This window comes from Vidua macroura, chromosome 6, assembly GCF_024509145.1.
Source record: "Vidua macroura isolate BioBank_ID:100142 chromosome 6, ASM2450914v1, whole genome shotgun sequence".
NCBI classification, from domain to species: Eukaryota; Metazoa; Chordata; class Aves; order Passeriformes; family Viduidae; genus Vidua; species Vidua macroura.
This window is the reverse complement of record NC_071576.1, coordinates 53702717-53719296: the sequence shown is the minus strand read 5'-3', so window position 1 is coordinate 53719296 and position 16580 is coordinate 53702717. Positions and strand designations below refer to the sequence as shown.

Genomic DNA, 16580 nt, shown 5'->3' with positions numbered 1-16580 from the left:
AAAAGTCAACCATTTTCTGTTAAACTTTTTGATTATAGAATTTGATGACTTTCAAACTGGAGATGATGCTGTAAAGAAAAGTCCCCATCTCCGTAGTCACTTGATCCCTTCTCATCCTCTCCCTGCTGTCTTGTCCCATCTCCAATTGTTCACTACAATATTTCAGTACAAGCATTCGTGTGAATGCTTAGTGAATCCTATTGGAAGCTGGATCCAAGTGAAAAACAATCAGCTGAATTGTATTTCATACTGATCAGTTCCCCAGCTCTGTATACGATGGGATTCCCTGGTACCTGTGTGGACACAGGGTAGGACCTGGGAGAAGGCTGAGCAGGGAGGAGGGAACAGGGCTTTTCCAGCATCAGAGCTGTATTGGTGGCACACTGAACTGACACTGGAGTGAACTCTACAGTGGTCTCTGAGGGGCCTCTTGTAGATGGCAGTAGAACTCTTCCAAGCACTGGAAATCAGCTATGTCCTCATGTGTAGTGATGAGTTCAGGTAGCAAGATTTTTGTAGCTGTGTCTCAATGGAGAAAATTGCACCTGAATGTAATGTTCTGATAGTTTGTAGTTCTGTTTGTGTTTTATTATAATTCCTTTTTGTTTTCTCATCTTTTCATTCTAATATTCCTTTTCTTGTTTTCTATCTTGTTGAACTGCTCTTTCTAGCCCTCTTTCTTCCCCTGCTGCTAGCCCCAAATTCTGCCGAAATACTTTGCCCAGGAGACAGGACAGGTAATGCTGTCTCAGGACAGGAGTATGCTCAAGGCTGCAGGTTTTGTTGCCCATCTCAGTGAAGCAAATTGTTTTGTGCCAGACTGTGCTCAGTTGGGTGCTCTGCTGTGTTCATCATCCAGGTGTGAACTGACACAAAGACATGCCAGTGAGAGTCCCTGCAAATACGCATCTACCCACCCAAATCAGTCTGGAGAGTGGCATACAGCACAGTTGGGCATGTTTTTGGTGTTGCTCTCGTTTCTGGGAATGTCCTTTGGTTTGGGGGAGCTATTTTTAACCCACCCTTCATATCTTTGCCAAAGGCAATTTGAAAATCATGCCCTTTTTTTTTTCATGTGAATCTAAACTCTCACTAGCATTTCAGCATTCTTCTGGCATGCTGCTTTTCCCACTGCCTTTCTGGCCTGTCCATTTTGTTGTGAAGTCCCTGTGTCATTCAGTGTTGTCAGTCTCTTTCTGCAGCTTGGCTCATGAGTGTTTTCCAAGTAGTTAGTCATCCTTAGTACAAATGAATGTTAAAGTTAGGAAAAGATGACACAAATCTAAACATTCCAGCTCACTTTTGCTCACTGATGTAATTTTTTATCAGTTCCATACTATAACTTAGCTATAAGGGTTGTCATTTAATTAATTTACTTAACCACAGGGGTATTTTCTTTAAAAACAAATTAACAGGCTCTGCTCATCAGTTGCAAAAACATAAACTGAAATAGTTGAGTTTTGGGCAACTGATCGGTCCATTTTACTTTGCTAATGGAACTTAGGTTAAGATTTGGAAATTTAAACAGTCTGGGCTCCAATACCTCTTTGCAGTAGTTAGGTGCATTCCCTAAAGGGTGTCTGCTGAAAGAAATGATGGGAAGGTGGTTTGGACTTGAATATTTCTGTCAGGTTTTACCAGTAGCCTGCTGAAAAGTGTATTTTTAAACACCTATTTGATGTTTAAAGAGCCATTTTTGTTCATTGTGGGTAGGAGAAACAGTGAAATGAGGTTGTGAAGAGATGTGGTTCATTGGCATGGTAGCAGCTGCATGTTTGTGCAAACCCCACCTGGGTGAGGAGGTCTGTGCATGTTTCTGTTAGGGAGGCCCCAGCACCTTTTCCTCTGAAAAGGTGGTGCAGATGTTTGTACGTCCTTCGTCCTGATCTTATTCCTTCCCCTTTGTTCTTCTCTGAAGTTCTTTTCTTTTAAATTTTCTGCAGCGACCCACATCTTGATAGGAACACTTTGCCTAAGAAGGGACTCAGGTATTGGTGTTTCCACATGGTTTAACATCTTCTGTGGTGGCTTTGGACTTTGCTTTGTGTTTCTGTTGTGGCTGGTGGTGATGGTCGCAGTTTGCAAGAGGTGGCAACAATACTCTTCCTTTTTTCTTCTTTTTTCTTCCTTTTTTCTTCCTTTTTTCTTCCTTTTTTCTTCCTTTTTGCTTCCTTTTTGCTTCCTTTTTGCTTCCTTTTTTCTTGCTTGCTTTCTTGCTTTCTTTCAGTCCTCAAAGAAGGCCACTGACAACTGTGCTTTTTTCATCCAGTGGCCTCACTGCTTGAGCAAGAACTGTGGCTTTTGCTGGCTTAATTGCTGGAAAGCATCTCGAAGCATCCCTGGGCTTGATTAAAAAACAATAATGTTGCTGTTTCTGTGGCTGTTACATGGAATGACCTGAAATTGTTTTTTAACCTTAGGAACCTTGGTGTTGTTATATAAATAAAAAAGATCTAAAAGATCACACAAAACCTTTCAGGATTAAATTGGATATATTAATTTTAAAAAATTTGCATCAGAATACCTTAATCTATGGTTTATAATCTATACCTTATTTTCTACTCTCATAGAAAATAACAAAAAAAATCATCAAATGGACTTTCAGCTGTTGTTTTCTCACATATTTTGTACATCTGTAAGGTAGTGATTTTTATAACATACTTTTTTTTCCATTGATACAAGCAATTCTAGCCAGAATTACTATTAGCTATGTTAATTAAATACTTTATGTGTTGGAGAATTTACAGAAGGTATCTTTGACAATTTAGGAAACTCAGCTTCTGAATTGCTTAATGCAGCATCTGGGCTCACTGCCTTGAAACTGCAGCTGTGATTTTTTTCTGTGCTGTGCATCTTCTTCTTCAGAGCAGCCTTGTCCCATGAAGCTGAGTACTAAAAACCTTTCTTAAAATGGCAATTTGTTTTAATGTTTCTGTGGTCTTCAACTATGTCTCTAATAAATACTCTCTTCTAAGACCAGAACATTTGAGTCCTGAAGAGGTAGGTATTAATGCTGACAATAAAAATAAATCTGTAGTGTGTTAAGGTAACATGACTGTTTAAAGCCCCTTTCTAAATAAACTATTCATATGCAAAGTTTAAGAAATGCAGATTGTCAGGGACTGCTGCTGAAGTGTTGAGGCATAAGCAGGAGAATGAATGTATTTTTTGAAAGCAGATTGACTTCTTAAATTATTGCAGCGTTCCCATTGATTTAAAACAGTCTTAATAAGCGATGTCTTACTGTAGGGCATTTATTTGAAGGGAATCAAATTAATTAAATAGATAATATCAGCAAATAATAGGCTTTAAGTTTTTGGAAGGAGAGCTAGTAACTCATAAATATTTGTCCAAAGGCGATGGCACAGCCAAGACAGACACTGAATTCCATCGCAGACGAGTATTGCCATGGTGCTCTGGCTGTTGGTACCTGTACCCCATCACGTAGCTCACATAACACCTGTCCTGACATACTTATTTTTCACACACAGACACAATAAATGAAACTTTAGCTGAAGCCAGGGGGTGTTTTGCCACTGATGTTGGCATAGACCATGTTTCTGCTATTTTCATTGCCTTCAGAAAAGGCTAAACATAGTCTCCTTCATGATGTTTTAATGCTGTTAGTTTTTAACTAAATGGGATATATCTCCACAGGCCTTATATAGATGTCTCTGGGATATGAAATATTGGGTCACAGCTTGTTGAAAAAAAACCTGCTAATGGCTTTGTTGACTTGAATTCGATTATAATATCACAAAAAGTCAGCTAAGATTATTGATGTACCAAAATATTTAAATAATGTTAGAATTTTGGCATAACTTAGGGCAAGGTTTTCCAAGTTACAGTTTTAAATCATATGATGTAGCACACACTACATTTTATCCTACAGTGCTATACAACTCAACTTCTACCTGTAACTTTTGGTTCACTCTGGTTTGGTTACACCTGAAGCCATAGGAAAGAAGTTTGTGGTTTGTTTTTTTTCCCCTCAAACAGAGATGAAATTAATTAGGAACATGTTGGAAGAACTTGGAGCAGCTCCTTAATTCAGAATTCTATTTGATTTAGATTATTTAATTCTTTAATTTCATATGAGGATACTTCCATTTTTCTTTCTCTCTCTCTCTCCCACCCCAAGCCTTGTGACATCTCATGGTTGTTTTTCATGTTGTTTTTTTTTTTTTAACAAAAAAGTCAAATACATCAAAGTTCATGGTGAAAAACCTGTTTGTTTTTGCAGGTATACTCCATCCTCCCAGCTCCGCAGTCAAGAGGATGCAAAGGAATGGCTCCGGTCCCATTCAGCAGGAGGATTGCAGGATACTGCTGCCAATTCTCCATTTTCATCTGGATCCAGCATAACTTCACCCTCTGGAACTAGATTTAACTTCTCGCAGCTTGGTGAATAATTATCTGTTTGAATAATCACAGCAATGCATTGTGTGTCCTGAAAACATCATGTTGCACAAGATAATTTTCTTTCAGCAGCTCCAAGGCCCACGTTGAATCTGAGAAAGCACTCTCATTGAAATGAATGTGACTAATTAGCATTATTATCTCCTATGCCCAAAGGTGCCATTCTTGCAGTAACTTTGAAACTGCTTCTCTGGGAGTAATCAGATTCCTTAATATAAATTGTGAACTCTGTAAAATGTTCAGTAGAGCTGTCGGTTGATATCACACATTGGGGTGCTTAGAGGACCTAAGATGTTGCCTGCAGATGTTGCAACATGTATAATTCTCTAAAATCCAAGTGTTTTACTTTTTGTGTGCCAATCTCATCAGTTTGGTATTTTATCTTTGTCTTTTTCAAGTGGCTCATTGGAAAATTGCAGAAAGCTCAATCAAGCAATATGTAAAAGGGGAGTTTCAAGTCAGAAAAACTGCCATTCCTTCACTTAATTTCTTTGATAAACCCATTTTAAATGAAGGAAACAATAAATGTTGTTTGGCAGGATCCATGAAGCATTGCAGGTTTTAGTTGACTGTATCAGCAGTTGAAATAACCTGATTTAAAGTGCTAGTGGTGCTCATCTCTGTTGGGCTGGTTAAATATGACTTCGTTGCTTTGCAGTTTCTTCAGGTTTGTAAAAAATTTCATCTTGAAGTGACATTTGGAAAGAAAATGCCTGTTTGTTTATGACTTTCAAACGCCCCTCCATAATAATTAATATTATTATTTAAAATAAATATATTGTTTATGATAACTTATATATAATAACTAATTTATATATAATAATTATGTGCAAAATAGTTAAGCTTGCAGTTGTGAACTTCTTGTGCGAATTTGGAGCAGATTGCGCAGTCACTTATTTTTAGTGTAGTTTTGAGTTGCAGTAATGACATTCTAGAGCCTTTCCTTGAGTGTTATGGAAAGAAACACATTCAGTAAGTGGCTTTAAATAAACTGACACTTTGCAAAATTTCAGCTGAATATACACACAGCGTGGCTACATTTCCATCAGCTAGCAAACTGTCTGGAAAGTTCATGAAATTTAAAAAAAAAAAACCAAAAGTGTTGTCATAGGCCCAGTAACTTAACTCTTTATGTACAGTATTGGGGATTATTTCTATTAGCCTCAAAAGCTCTTTGGCTACAAACTGCAATGAACACCAAAAAAAAAAGGAAGTATGTTTTCCTGTGTTCTTAAGATGAGAGCTCAGAGATATTAGAGTTAAGAGAGGTCACTGGATTTAATTTAAGAGCAAATGATGATATGAAAGTCAAGCACCTGTGAACTGAATTATCCTGTCTTCTACAATAGTCTGTATCAGTTGATGGTCTATATAGAAACAGGCACTGACAGCACACCAAGAGGAACCTGCCCAGATGAACAACGATTTTGTTCTCTTTTTTTACTCACAAAAGAACTAATTCTTAGTAAATAGCAGGCAAAATTTTAGCACAAAAGTTCTTTTGAGAAATGTGAGATTGCAGTACTTTTGTACTCTAAACACTTGTTGATAGAAAATTGGCTTTTAAGGCAAAATTAGTATTTTACAGTTCTCAGGACATCATAGTGGAAAGAAAGTTCTGAACTGTACAGCTATTAGGAAACTAAAGCTCTTCATATTTGTGACTAAAATACATAGAAAAATGTCATTTTCTTAGAACTTGAAAGCTTTGAAGAAGGTAAGTCCTGCTCTATATAGACAAAATACTACAATTTTTGTGGAAGAACAGTTCCAAATTAAATGAGGAATTAATTAATATGAGGAATGAGGAATTAATATTCATTAAAATGAGGAATTAATATTCATTCATTAATTAATTCATTAACTAATGAATTCATTCATTCATTCTCTAATTCATTAATTAGTTAATGACATGATAGATTTCTTTCATTCTCCCATGCCTCGGAGGTGTTAGTGAGGTGACTGAGCTTGTATGTTGAATTAAGGACACATGGACATAACGGACAAATGGACAGTGTTTAAAATGACCTTATTTTACTTGAGTTTTCACATTCACTAGCCTACTTTTCATACCCCTTACTTAAAAACCAATGAAGCCTGGAGAAGGTGATACCAAAAATTTGCGTCTTAAAGTAGGATGGGGGAGGGGGGAAAGAACCTTTGCTGGTGGAGGATCACCAAAGGAGGGCAGGAAAGCCCGCATTCGCGGCAGTAAGGCTGTGTTTGTTGCTGGCTTTGCAGCGAGCCCCACGAGCGCGGCGCAGATGAGCCTGTCCAACCCCAGCATGCTGCGCACGCACAGCCTGTCCAACGCCGACAGCCCCTACGACCCCTACGGCGACACGCGCCTCCGCAACAGCTCCATGTCCCTGGACGAGAAGAGCCGCACCATGAGCCGCTCCGGCTCCTTCCGCGACGGCTTCGAGGAGGGTCAGTACGGTCCCCTGGGGCTGGGCGTGCTCAAAGGTGCCGGTTTTCGGCTTCTTTTTCTGTCTCTGCCAAGGTCGGGATTGACGCGCTAGAGATGGTGTTTCGTGTCCAGACTCAAGTGTTTATTATTTCTTATCTGTGTTACAAGTCGTGAGTTCTACAGCATTCTACTAACAAGCTACAAAATGGCTAACTATCTTTCTATACAAGGTCTTTTAAGGCTAAACTATCCAATTAAGAAATGACGCCTAAATTATTTTCACTTTTAACCCAATAACTAATCACTCGAAGTCCACAATGCAGACTTTTCTGTCCAATTACAAGATACCACCCAAACCCATGAAGAGGAAGGAAAAAGGTAAAGAAGGACCAACCTCATTATTTTGTGATGCTGTAGGTTGAACTTGATGATCTTAGAGGTCTCTTCCGACCTCATTATTCTGTGATTCTGTGACCAGCCTCCACCCTAAACCCTCCATCTTACTTTATATATATATATATATATATTTCTATATTCTAAAACTCCAAACTCTTAAGTTTTCCACCCTATGATATCACACACTTCTAATCAACTACACACCTGTAATCCCAGTGCTATCAGTCAATTTTGGAAGCCTTTTCCATGGCCTCAGGTCAAATACAGTGCTCTCCTAGGAGTCAGAGTCTGTCAGCACAGAAAGTCTAAAATTCTCAGTATCCAGAACTCCAGCACAAAGGGTGGCCTTTGCTTGGGAACTGAGTACTTCTCAGTTCAAACACAGCTCTCTCAGTGTGGAGCTCTCAGTGTTAGCTAAAACTGTAGTCCTAGTGGTGGTTGTTCTGATTGTAGAATCAGAGTGTTGGAAGAGACCCACGAGGATCATCAAATCCAACTCCTGGCCCTGCCCAAGGCACCCCAACAATCACCCCATGTGCCCGAGAGCATTGTCCAAACACACCTTAAACTCTGCCAGCCTTGCTGCTGTGACCACTTCCCTTGGGGAGCCTGTTCCAGTGCTCAGTCACTCTCTGGGTGAAGAGCCTTTTCCCGATCTCCGACCTGAACCTCCTCTGACACAACTTCAGGACATTCCCTCGGGTCCTGTCACTGGTCACCAAAGGGAATTATGATGTTTATTCAGTGATTGTGTTGGTCAGACACAGGAAATAAGTATTGTACTTAGACCTTGACAGTTCAAGAAATTACTTAAACATATCCTGTGGTGCATTTTAGTGCTCTCAGAATGACTAATTCATGCTTAGAGTCAGCAGCACATCAGTGCTTCTTCAATAGGGGTATTCTGAACTTGCACCTCCACAGTTCTGCTTATAGTATAGATAAGTGATATCAGTTGGGCTGTTTCTATCCCAGTAATTCTTTCAGTATTTAAACTGTTCTCAAATAACCTTTGCTTTTCATTTCTGCTGAATGTCCTGGCTTGATACAACAGATATTCCAAAGGGAATTGAGTAGTTCTTTGAAACATCTAGGCTTGTCTTTTTAGTGCTTCATCGTCTTTTCAAACATGTAACCACACCTGATAAAAAGAACCCATGTAAATATAATAAGAAAAAGCATTTACCTATAAATGAATATTTAGTTCAGTTGCTGCTGATCAGGCATCCTTGTGGCTGTAGGAGGAGTGGCTGTGAGCACACGTGAAAATCCTCAAGCATTGCACTTTGAAAAGTCAAGCACCACGCATGCATGGGAGCCACCTTCAGTGCTTGCAGAAGCCTTTGAGAGCCACAAAGTGCCTTCCTGGAGATTCTGGTTATCCCATCATGTTTTTTGCCATTGGAGAAGGTAGAAAATATGTATTGGATATGTCTCTGGAAAGATTAATTAATTAATTGGTTATTGAATTTAGTCAGTCATTTAGTCCGAATTCAGAACATTTTATTGTATTTTAGAGGTCTGTGGCTAAGGATTTTTATTAGGGGTTGAAAATTATTAGAATAATGCTGTAGGGCTAAAAGCTGGGCCATTGCAGGAATTAACCTTTGTTTGCTCTCAGAAAGCTGAACGATCATAAACAGTCAAAGACTGCCACATGCTCAGTCAGTCAGTATAATCTGGGAAGGAATTTGAGTCACTGTATCTGTGTTATGCTTCAGTGATTTACCAGAAGAGCTACTGCAGCAAAATTTTCTTGGGTTTTATTGAAGACATCCTCCAAAAAACTGTAGCCTTTTAACTGTTCTCAAGATTGCAGCAAGTCCATTTTGGCACATTGGAGGTTAAACTCTCTCTTATAGTTCAGAAATTCTTGTCCAGCAGAGAGCCTGGTTTGGATAAGCATTTAATAAGTATTGCATGTTTGAAGACAAACCATTAAAAAAAAAGAAGAAAAGGAAAATTTGAAAAGAGTTAGGTGAAATGTTCTATTAAGTGCTTTTTATTCATTTGAAAAAAGTAATAAACATGAAGTCCAAGAAATATCCACTAAATTATGGATTTGAAAGTGGTTGGAAAATACCACTTTTGTATCTGAGGAAGGAATTTGACCCTACAAGGGATGTACTGAAGATCTCTTTCATATTTTCCTCAATTTTTCACACCTAAAAGGATAATAATATTTTACCAGATGGATTGAATGTCTAGGTGAAGTCTCTGTATTTTTGTCTTCAGGAGAAAGGTCTTCCATCACTTCCCTGGCTGTAGAGAAGGCAGGAGTTACCTGCTTACTAGCTCCTGCTTATTTCTCAGGGAGTCACAAGGTCTAAGTGGATAAGTGTTTCTGAATATAGCAGAGGTTTGCCTTCACCTTGAGAGAATAGATTTAAAAGTATTATAGAAATTTAAATTTGTGGTTAATGAACAAATTGATTTTATACAATCATCCAGTGTCAATGAAGCATAAATCCAGGTCTTAAAGCTTACCAACCTATTTAATTATTTCCTACCACATAATATTACAAGGCCTTTTTTTCTCATTAACTTCAAATCAGGGCTAGGATTTATTCTTTAAAGCCTTTTCTTCTCTTGTCTCTGGGTGTGAAGTACAGTCATGTTCTCTCACAGCACAGCATGTAGGTGGGGAGGTTGGTCAGCCTTGCAGTACATAACTCTTGTGACAGACAGGGCTCAGAGCTGTGGAGGTGCCAGCAGGAGCAGCCTCCAAACTCGCCAGAACTTCACGGGGGAAAAACGCAGTATAAAAATTGAGTGGTCTGTTGGGAAGGATGAAAATTTGACAAGAAAAATTAACAGATCTGTATGCTTGGCAGAAAGATCTTTGAATGTAGAATCTGAAGAAGGAATAGAAATGAAAGCAAGTTTTGATATATAAGAAAAAAATTGTTGATCCGGTCTTAGTGGATGACTAAAAAGGCAAAGGGTATGTTAGTTAGAAGGAGTTTTTATGGCCCAGAGCAAAGGATAAACCCACTTCAAACAAGAAGATGTTTTTACCAAGCAGAAAGATACCACAGACAAACAAGACTGCTGATGCTGCAAGTAGAAAAAAAGTCTCAGAATTTTCCACTGCAAGAAAACTGAAAAACTTCCTGCTTAAACTGTAACATACTAACTTTTTGTGATTGGAGAATAGTGACATGAATATGGTAATTATAGTAGTTATGATAGGCTATAGGTAAAAGTATAGGTATAGATTGGTTCTTCTGTATTAAGATGCTCAGCAAAGAAAAGTATATAATGCATTGTAACCAAAATTAAAGTGTCTTCAGGCTTGTCTGCAGCTGGAGCTGACAGCTGTAGGCACAGGCTCTGTCGCCCACGACCCTGGACTGCAGTAATGCCTTGGATACAATAAACTGCATTTTGAAGAGTTGCCTGGAGACCCACATCCCTCGCTATGGCTCGTACAGTGGTCTCTTGGCTCTCCAGTTTCCCTACTCTTCCAGCCAACAGTCTTCCCCAGGAGCTGGGCTCCACCCTGATACTTCAGCCTCCAAGAGAAAAAAAAGTTAAATCCATTATTGTGGGAATATAAATTGTTATTCCTTTTTGTACTACTGACTACAAGACCAGTTTTATTTTCTGCTCTCTGGACAGATGGTCATGGCTAGAGCCTTTCTTTTCTAGCATTAAAAATGATACATGCTTGCCTGTGCATTTACAGTGCTTTAAAATAATAGGTCCAGACCAATTTAGGTTTGTAGGCTGCATGCAGATGCATGCTGGCTGCAAGAAACAAGAATTGCATCAAGAGCATAACTACCTTCAGGCTCCTAATTAAATAACCTTCAAGTAGCCATCTGCAGATCCTTTAAAAAGAAATTGCACAAGTATATTAACTCCTTAGTTGTCCTTGAAATGAGAAATCTGAAATGATGTACATGTTCAAATGCTGCACGTGAGTCACCATTCATGGAGGAATTGAAGAGCTGTGTAGATGTGGCACTTGGAGACATAGTTTACTGATTGCCTTGGCAGTGCTGGCTTAATGGTTGGACTTGATGATCTTAGAGATCTTTTCCAACCTAAATAAATCTGTGATTCTATGTGATGGTGGTGTTTCACAAGGCAGGAGTAGGATTCCCAGAGTTACATGTTCTTTCTCTTTTTTTTTCTTATTTTGTGTCTTCTCTACTGTATTAAAGTCCCAATGTGATCTTAAAAATTCCAGCTGATGCTGACTCCGTGTTGTGTCTGACCAAGTCCATGGTAAAGTTTCTGTTTCCTCTCTGGCCAGTTGGTAGGGCTCTTTTTTGGTTACATCTCTATTAGGAAAAAAATTCAACAAGGAAGAACATAGGGAGGCAGACCAGAAAATAATATTATATTCCCTGTGTGAGTCCATTTGTGACCTTGTACAATATTGCCTCACTTTGGGCTTTCCATCTTGAAAATCTTAAGGGGAAAATGCAAGTAAAGAAAAGTGAGAAGAAAATCTTAAGCACAGAACATCTGTGACACAAAGTTAAAATAGAAATCTTCAGCTTGGAAATTGATGGCTGAAGGGATGTGTATTGACTTTTTGTTTGTTATGAAGAGATTGGTCATCCATTCCTTCTCTTAGCACAGTGGCATGGAGGCACTCAAGGAACTTACTGACTGATTCAGCAGCAGGTCTAAAACAACTGCAAAGAATTACATTTCTGAACACAAGAGAATTTTTCATTACAGACAAAATGTGTCAATGGATTCACTAACAGTTAAGGGAGTTAATGACAGACAGGTCACAGCAGCCAAAATAATGGTCTGACTGCAGTTTCCACCCCTGGAATTTCCATCTCTGCTGATTCCCAGAAGGTGCAAAGATGTGCCTGGGGAGTAATCACTGTGTATCTGTCTCCTCTTTGCATTCTTTTCAGTAAAGGTGGGCTGTGGTTGCAGCCAGGGTTGGAGCACACCATTAGACAGAGCCTGGCTCTGACTTACACCACTTACTTTTAATGTTCTTAGTGCAGGATAATCCTTAATGTCTAACTAGAAAGATCATTTTAATTGAAAATATGATTAACCAGAGAAAGCAAATGGGTGTGAGGGTTTTTTTTTTACTTTGTTGTGGGTTTTCTAAATTGTCTTAAATTCCTTCAGAAGCCAGCTTAGGCCTTGTTTACTTCTCTTTCCAGTATTGCCTTAGGATATAATGTCAGTGGGAAAGCAGAACCCATTTATTACAAATGTAGAATTGCAATAGGTAATTAAAGCAAAATGGCAGCTTTTCTAAACTTTTTTTTTCTTGCTGGAGTACTTAGAAGAAAGAAAAAGTGATTTTATGCTATTTCATATGTTTTGTGTTCAGTTACCTGAATTTTCAATGAAAGTTTCAGTTCAGTACTATTTGTTTCTAAAAATAAAAATAAGGGGAAAGTAATTTTGCATGTTTCAGTAGCAGAAAGAATAGCTTCAGGTACTATTTTCAATAGTATAATAAAGAATGAAATTATGCTATATTTAAATCCTGATGCCTGAGTGATGGTAACAGCCTTGAGAATCACAGAATAGTTAGGGTTGGAAGGAACCTCTGAAAATCATCTAGGTCATCAGTGTATATCCTTTATTGAATTTAAATGCAAAAATTGCTTGAAACGAATCCTTTTCCAGGAAGTTTTGTAGCTATGTTTTCACATAGTAGTTAATAGTACTAATCCATAGTACAGTAGTTAATTTTTTTATGAGAGAACAAACTTTGCCTTGTTAAAAAAATGTCCTTTCTTTAAAGAAAGACCAAGAAACCCTGCACGGAAAGGGAACGTTGGGCTCATTGATGCAGCTCCCGTAAGTCAGCAGAAGGATGATACAGCTGCATTTAGAGGACAATTCACAGCCCCATAATGAGACAATGTTTTTTTATCTTGGGTCCTCCGCATCTTCTCCTGGAGCATCTGGTTACACACTGGAGCTGGATGTTGTGGTTTTCTCAGGACACTCCCAACTTGGTCTGCTGCTTTAAAAAAAAAAAAAAATCAATCTCACCCAAAATTGAGGATTAAATACTTAGATTTAATTTTGTAATCCCTTCTGCATTTCTTGTTTTTTTTTTTTAATCTTGAGTAAGCCCTTTTTCCAAGAATTTTAATATAAACTATCCAGAGAAATATTTATCTGTGAACAGACCTTCATCAAACTTCTGTAAACTTTCTTGGCCACACCTAATTTACCCCCAAAAAAACAAGCATCATGAGAATTTTAAAACAGCTTTACCAAATCCAAGGTTATGGATTGTATCAGCTGGCAATGCATGCTTCAAACCATACATTATTGGTACCAATATATAATTTAGTTTATGATGGATGATGAAATTTGTGAAAGTATTTCTTCAGCAGATTGGTGGTTGACAGTGGATGATTTATGATGATTCCACCCTGTGGTTAGTGCACTTAAATTCATTATGTTTATTTTCTTTCCTTTAGTGCATGGCTCTTCTCTCTCTTTGGTGTCCAGTACATCATCTATTTATTCTACAGTGAGTATAATGAAATTAAATGTTTATTTATTCATCAAAATTATTGAATTGGCTGGTCTTGCTGTGCTAGTTTTGCCATTCAAGGAGCAGGAAAAAAGCAGTTTCCATTTGACTGTGTTCTGAATGCTAGCTAGGACAGGAATGTTTATGTTCTTGAAGATGCCTGTGATATTTAGCACATTAAACACAGACTTCAATGGCCTAAAAGCAGCCATTGATTTTTTGAGTCTGTATGTTATGCCTTGCTAAGTAGGTTTTGCTACAAAGCACCTCTGTAGATATGAGGAGATTTGAACTTTGTTACTTATGGCATCCCAAAATTTGCTGAATAAAGTCATCTCATCCTTATATTAATGATTTACTACTAAACAAGTTTAAGTTCACTTTTCAATGCACAAATATTAATAATTCTAAAAAAAAGGCAATTTAGTCACTGTGCCAGTAACATTTTCTCCACAAGTATGTATTCATTTTGGTTATCTGATCCTAAAATAAGGCTTACTGGAGTTTGAAAATAGCAGGAGAGCACTCAGAGCTTCAGGTTCCTGTGCTTGCTTCACGAGTGGCCCCAGCAGTGTGTTTGGAAGGATGTAATTTTCCTGGTGGCTGGTTGTGGGCATGTTTTCTTAGAAACAGTAGAATGTGTGACTTCCTACCTCATATTTCTCCTTAGCTGATAACTGTGGTTAGAAACAGCCCATAGTAGCCACAATTCTATCATGCTGACCACAGTGGATGGTCAGTACATCCACTTGGCATCCTCACAACTGGCTGTGTGTCCTCACTTTTTCATTGCCACAGTGCCTAGGCAGCACCCAAGTGGGAGGAATCTTTTTATTTTTTTTTCACATCACTTTGGAATGCAAAAATATGACCTCCTTCCCATGGAGAGCTGAGCGTGGGATGAAGGGAATTGCCCAGGATTAGCCAGGTTCTGTGGCAGTCCTGGTTCTTCAGAGCCTCGTGCAGTCCCTTATGGACAGAGCCAGGACTTCTTCACGCTTCCGTGACTGAGATCAGAGGTGCACTGGTCAGCAGGCTGAGGTGGAGCCCAAATTCCTTCCTGCAGAAGGAAGTACCTCCAGCAGCCTATTTTTTTTTTCCTTGAGAGTAAATAAATTAGGAGATTAAACTAGACTGAATATGGATGTGGGAATCCAAAATAGGGAATTCACATTAGAGTTCTTGAAATACAAAAAGATAATTTGCATAAATTTGTCAGGCTGGTTATGTTGTAATATCCTCACATACTTCCTTTTATTTTACAGCCTGAAGAGAAGTGCCAGTCAGAGGTAAGAGCACATCGTCTTTGACAAGCATAAACGACACTGTGCATTGTGGTTCTTGCTGTTTTGTTTCTCCTTGTTATGATGCACTAAAGTGCTCTCTTAAAACCCACAGATTCGCAAGCTGCGGAGAGAATTGGATGCATCCCAAGAAAAAGTGTCAGCTCTGACAACTCAGCTGACTGCTAATGTGAGTCAAACTCTGAGAGCAAACATTAACCTGGAATGCATTTAATGCCACAATTACCACCCAGGTTTTTTAAGTGACAAAAAGATTTCATGTGCATAATGTTCAGTTCATATTACTGATGGGTTTAAAGAAATAACTGCATGCATGTGTGGGATGTGTCCAAAAATAGCGTCCTCTGCTCTACTAAATTATCTTACATCTTTCTTTAAAAACTGAGTTGTAATATTAATTGGCTTTGTACCTTTGTAAACATCTTAAGGTCCTGAGAAGATCATTGAGGACAGAGTCTTTTTTTATAAACAGTGTCTTGCTTTGATATTTGGGTGGGGTGAGATACAGATAAAGATTATAACTGGTAGGAATAAAAGTTAATAGAAACTTGGACTGAAATGCATTATGTTTTTCTGTTGATAAAGATGTGGGTTAATGGCATGATAAATTATATTGGCACAAGGGGCTCTGGAAACTGATTTAAAGTTAAGCCTGAAGAACTGAGATACCTGACTTTTTGTCAGTGTAGACAGTACTTCTGCTTGTTCCTTTCAGGAATTTGAGGGATAAGTAATTTAAGACACTCAGGGAAAAAAAAAAAATACGTGGAATCCCAGAGGTGTTGAGGCAATACTGTATGACCCTGTGCAAGTTTATTTTTGTGTTCTGTGCTGCAGTCACAGATAGTAGGAATCTGCAACACAGAAGCTTGCAAGGAAAATAAGCAGTTCTAGAGAAAATAAGCTGGAGATGAATAGTCAGCAGATCAGATCATACTGACATCCTGGTTTATGGGATTGAATAAACATCAGAACATGTGCTGCTTGAAGGGGACTTCCCTGTCCATCAGCTCTTGGAATTGGGGGAGTGCAAAGCTTGGGACAGGAAAGGACAAGTTTCACCTGAGCAGTATCACAGGAAAGGTTCAAGGGGAAATCTGTGCTGTCCACTCTAGGCATCACAGTGCTTCATCCAGCTTGAAAATGGGGCCAGAAAACCAAAAACACAGTTATAACAGAAAAATCAAATAAAAGGGCTTTGGCTGCATGAAACCACTTAGTCACTGTCCCAAGTGGAAAAGAAAACAGTTTCGACATCTTTCAAAAGTTAAATCTTATATTTGCCTTTCAAATAGAAAGGGGATGGATACAGGAGTTGGTTTTCCCCCAGAAGCTTCTTTTACTTGTGGGAAAGCAGGACCAGATTCTCCTGTATAGGTTTTTAATGATGTTGTTAAATAACCCAGCTTGTGTCCTTCAAACAAAGAACTTGTCAGCTGAGCAGCTCATTTGGCTCTGCCTTGGCTTTATTGCATTCTCCTTCCCACAGTTCAGGGTCACTGGGCTGGTGCTCAGCACAGGCTGCTCACTGCCTGGCCCAGCTGCTCTTCATGTGCCCAAGAATTTG

The 16580-nt window shown here is 38.7% G+C and overlaps 1 protein-coding gene across 5 annotated transcripts in view; it reads left to right on the top strand.

Annotated features, from left to right (window-relative positions):
- NAV2 (neuron navigator 2) overlaps positions 1-16580 on the top strand; it is a 374080-nt gene that overhangs the window by 334721 nt on the left and 22779 nt on the right. For 4 of the 5 annotated variants that reach the window (XM_053980574.1, XM_053980572.1, XM_053980573.1 and 1 more), the window contains 7 exons: positions 672-737; positions 1944-1988; positions 4244-4404; positions 6661-6849; positions 13654-13706; positions 14975-14998; positions 15108-15182. In XM_053980574.1, the coding sequence (XP_053836549.1) occupies positions 672-737; positions 1944-1988; positions 4244-4404; positions 6661-6849; positions 13654-13706; positions 14975-14998; positions 15108-15182 (613 nt within the window). The remainder of the gene's footprint in view (positions 1-671; positions 738-1943; positions 1989-4243; positions 4405-6660; positions 6850-13653; positions 13707-14974; positions 14999-15107; positions 15183-16580) is intronic. The other variant, XM_053980575.1, reaches the window with a different exon arrangement.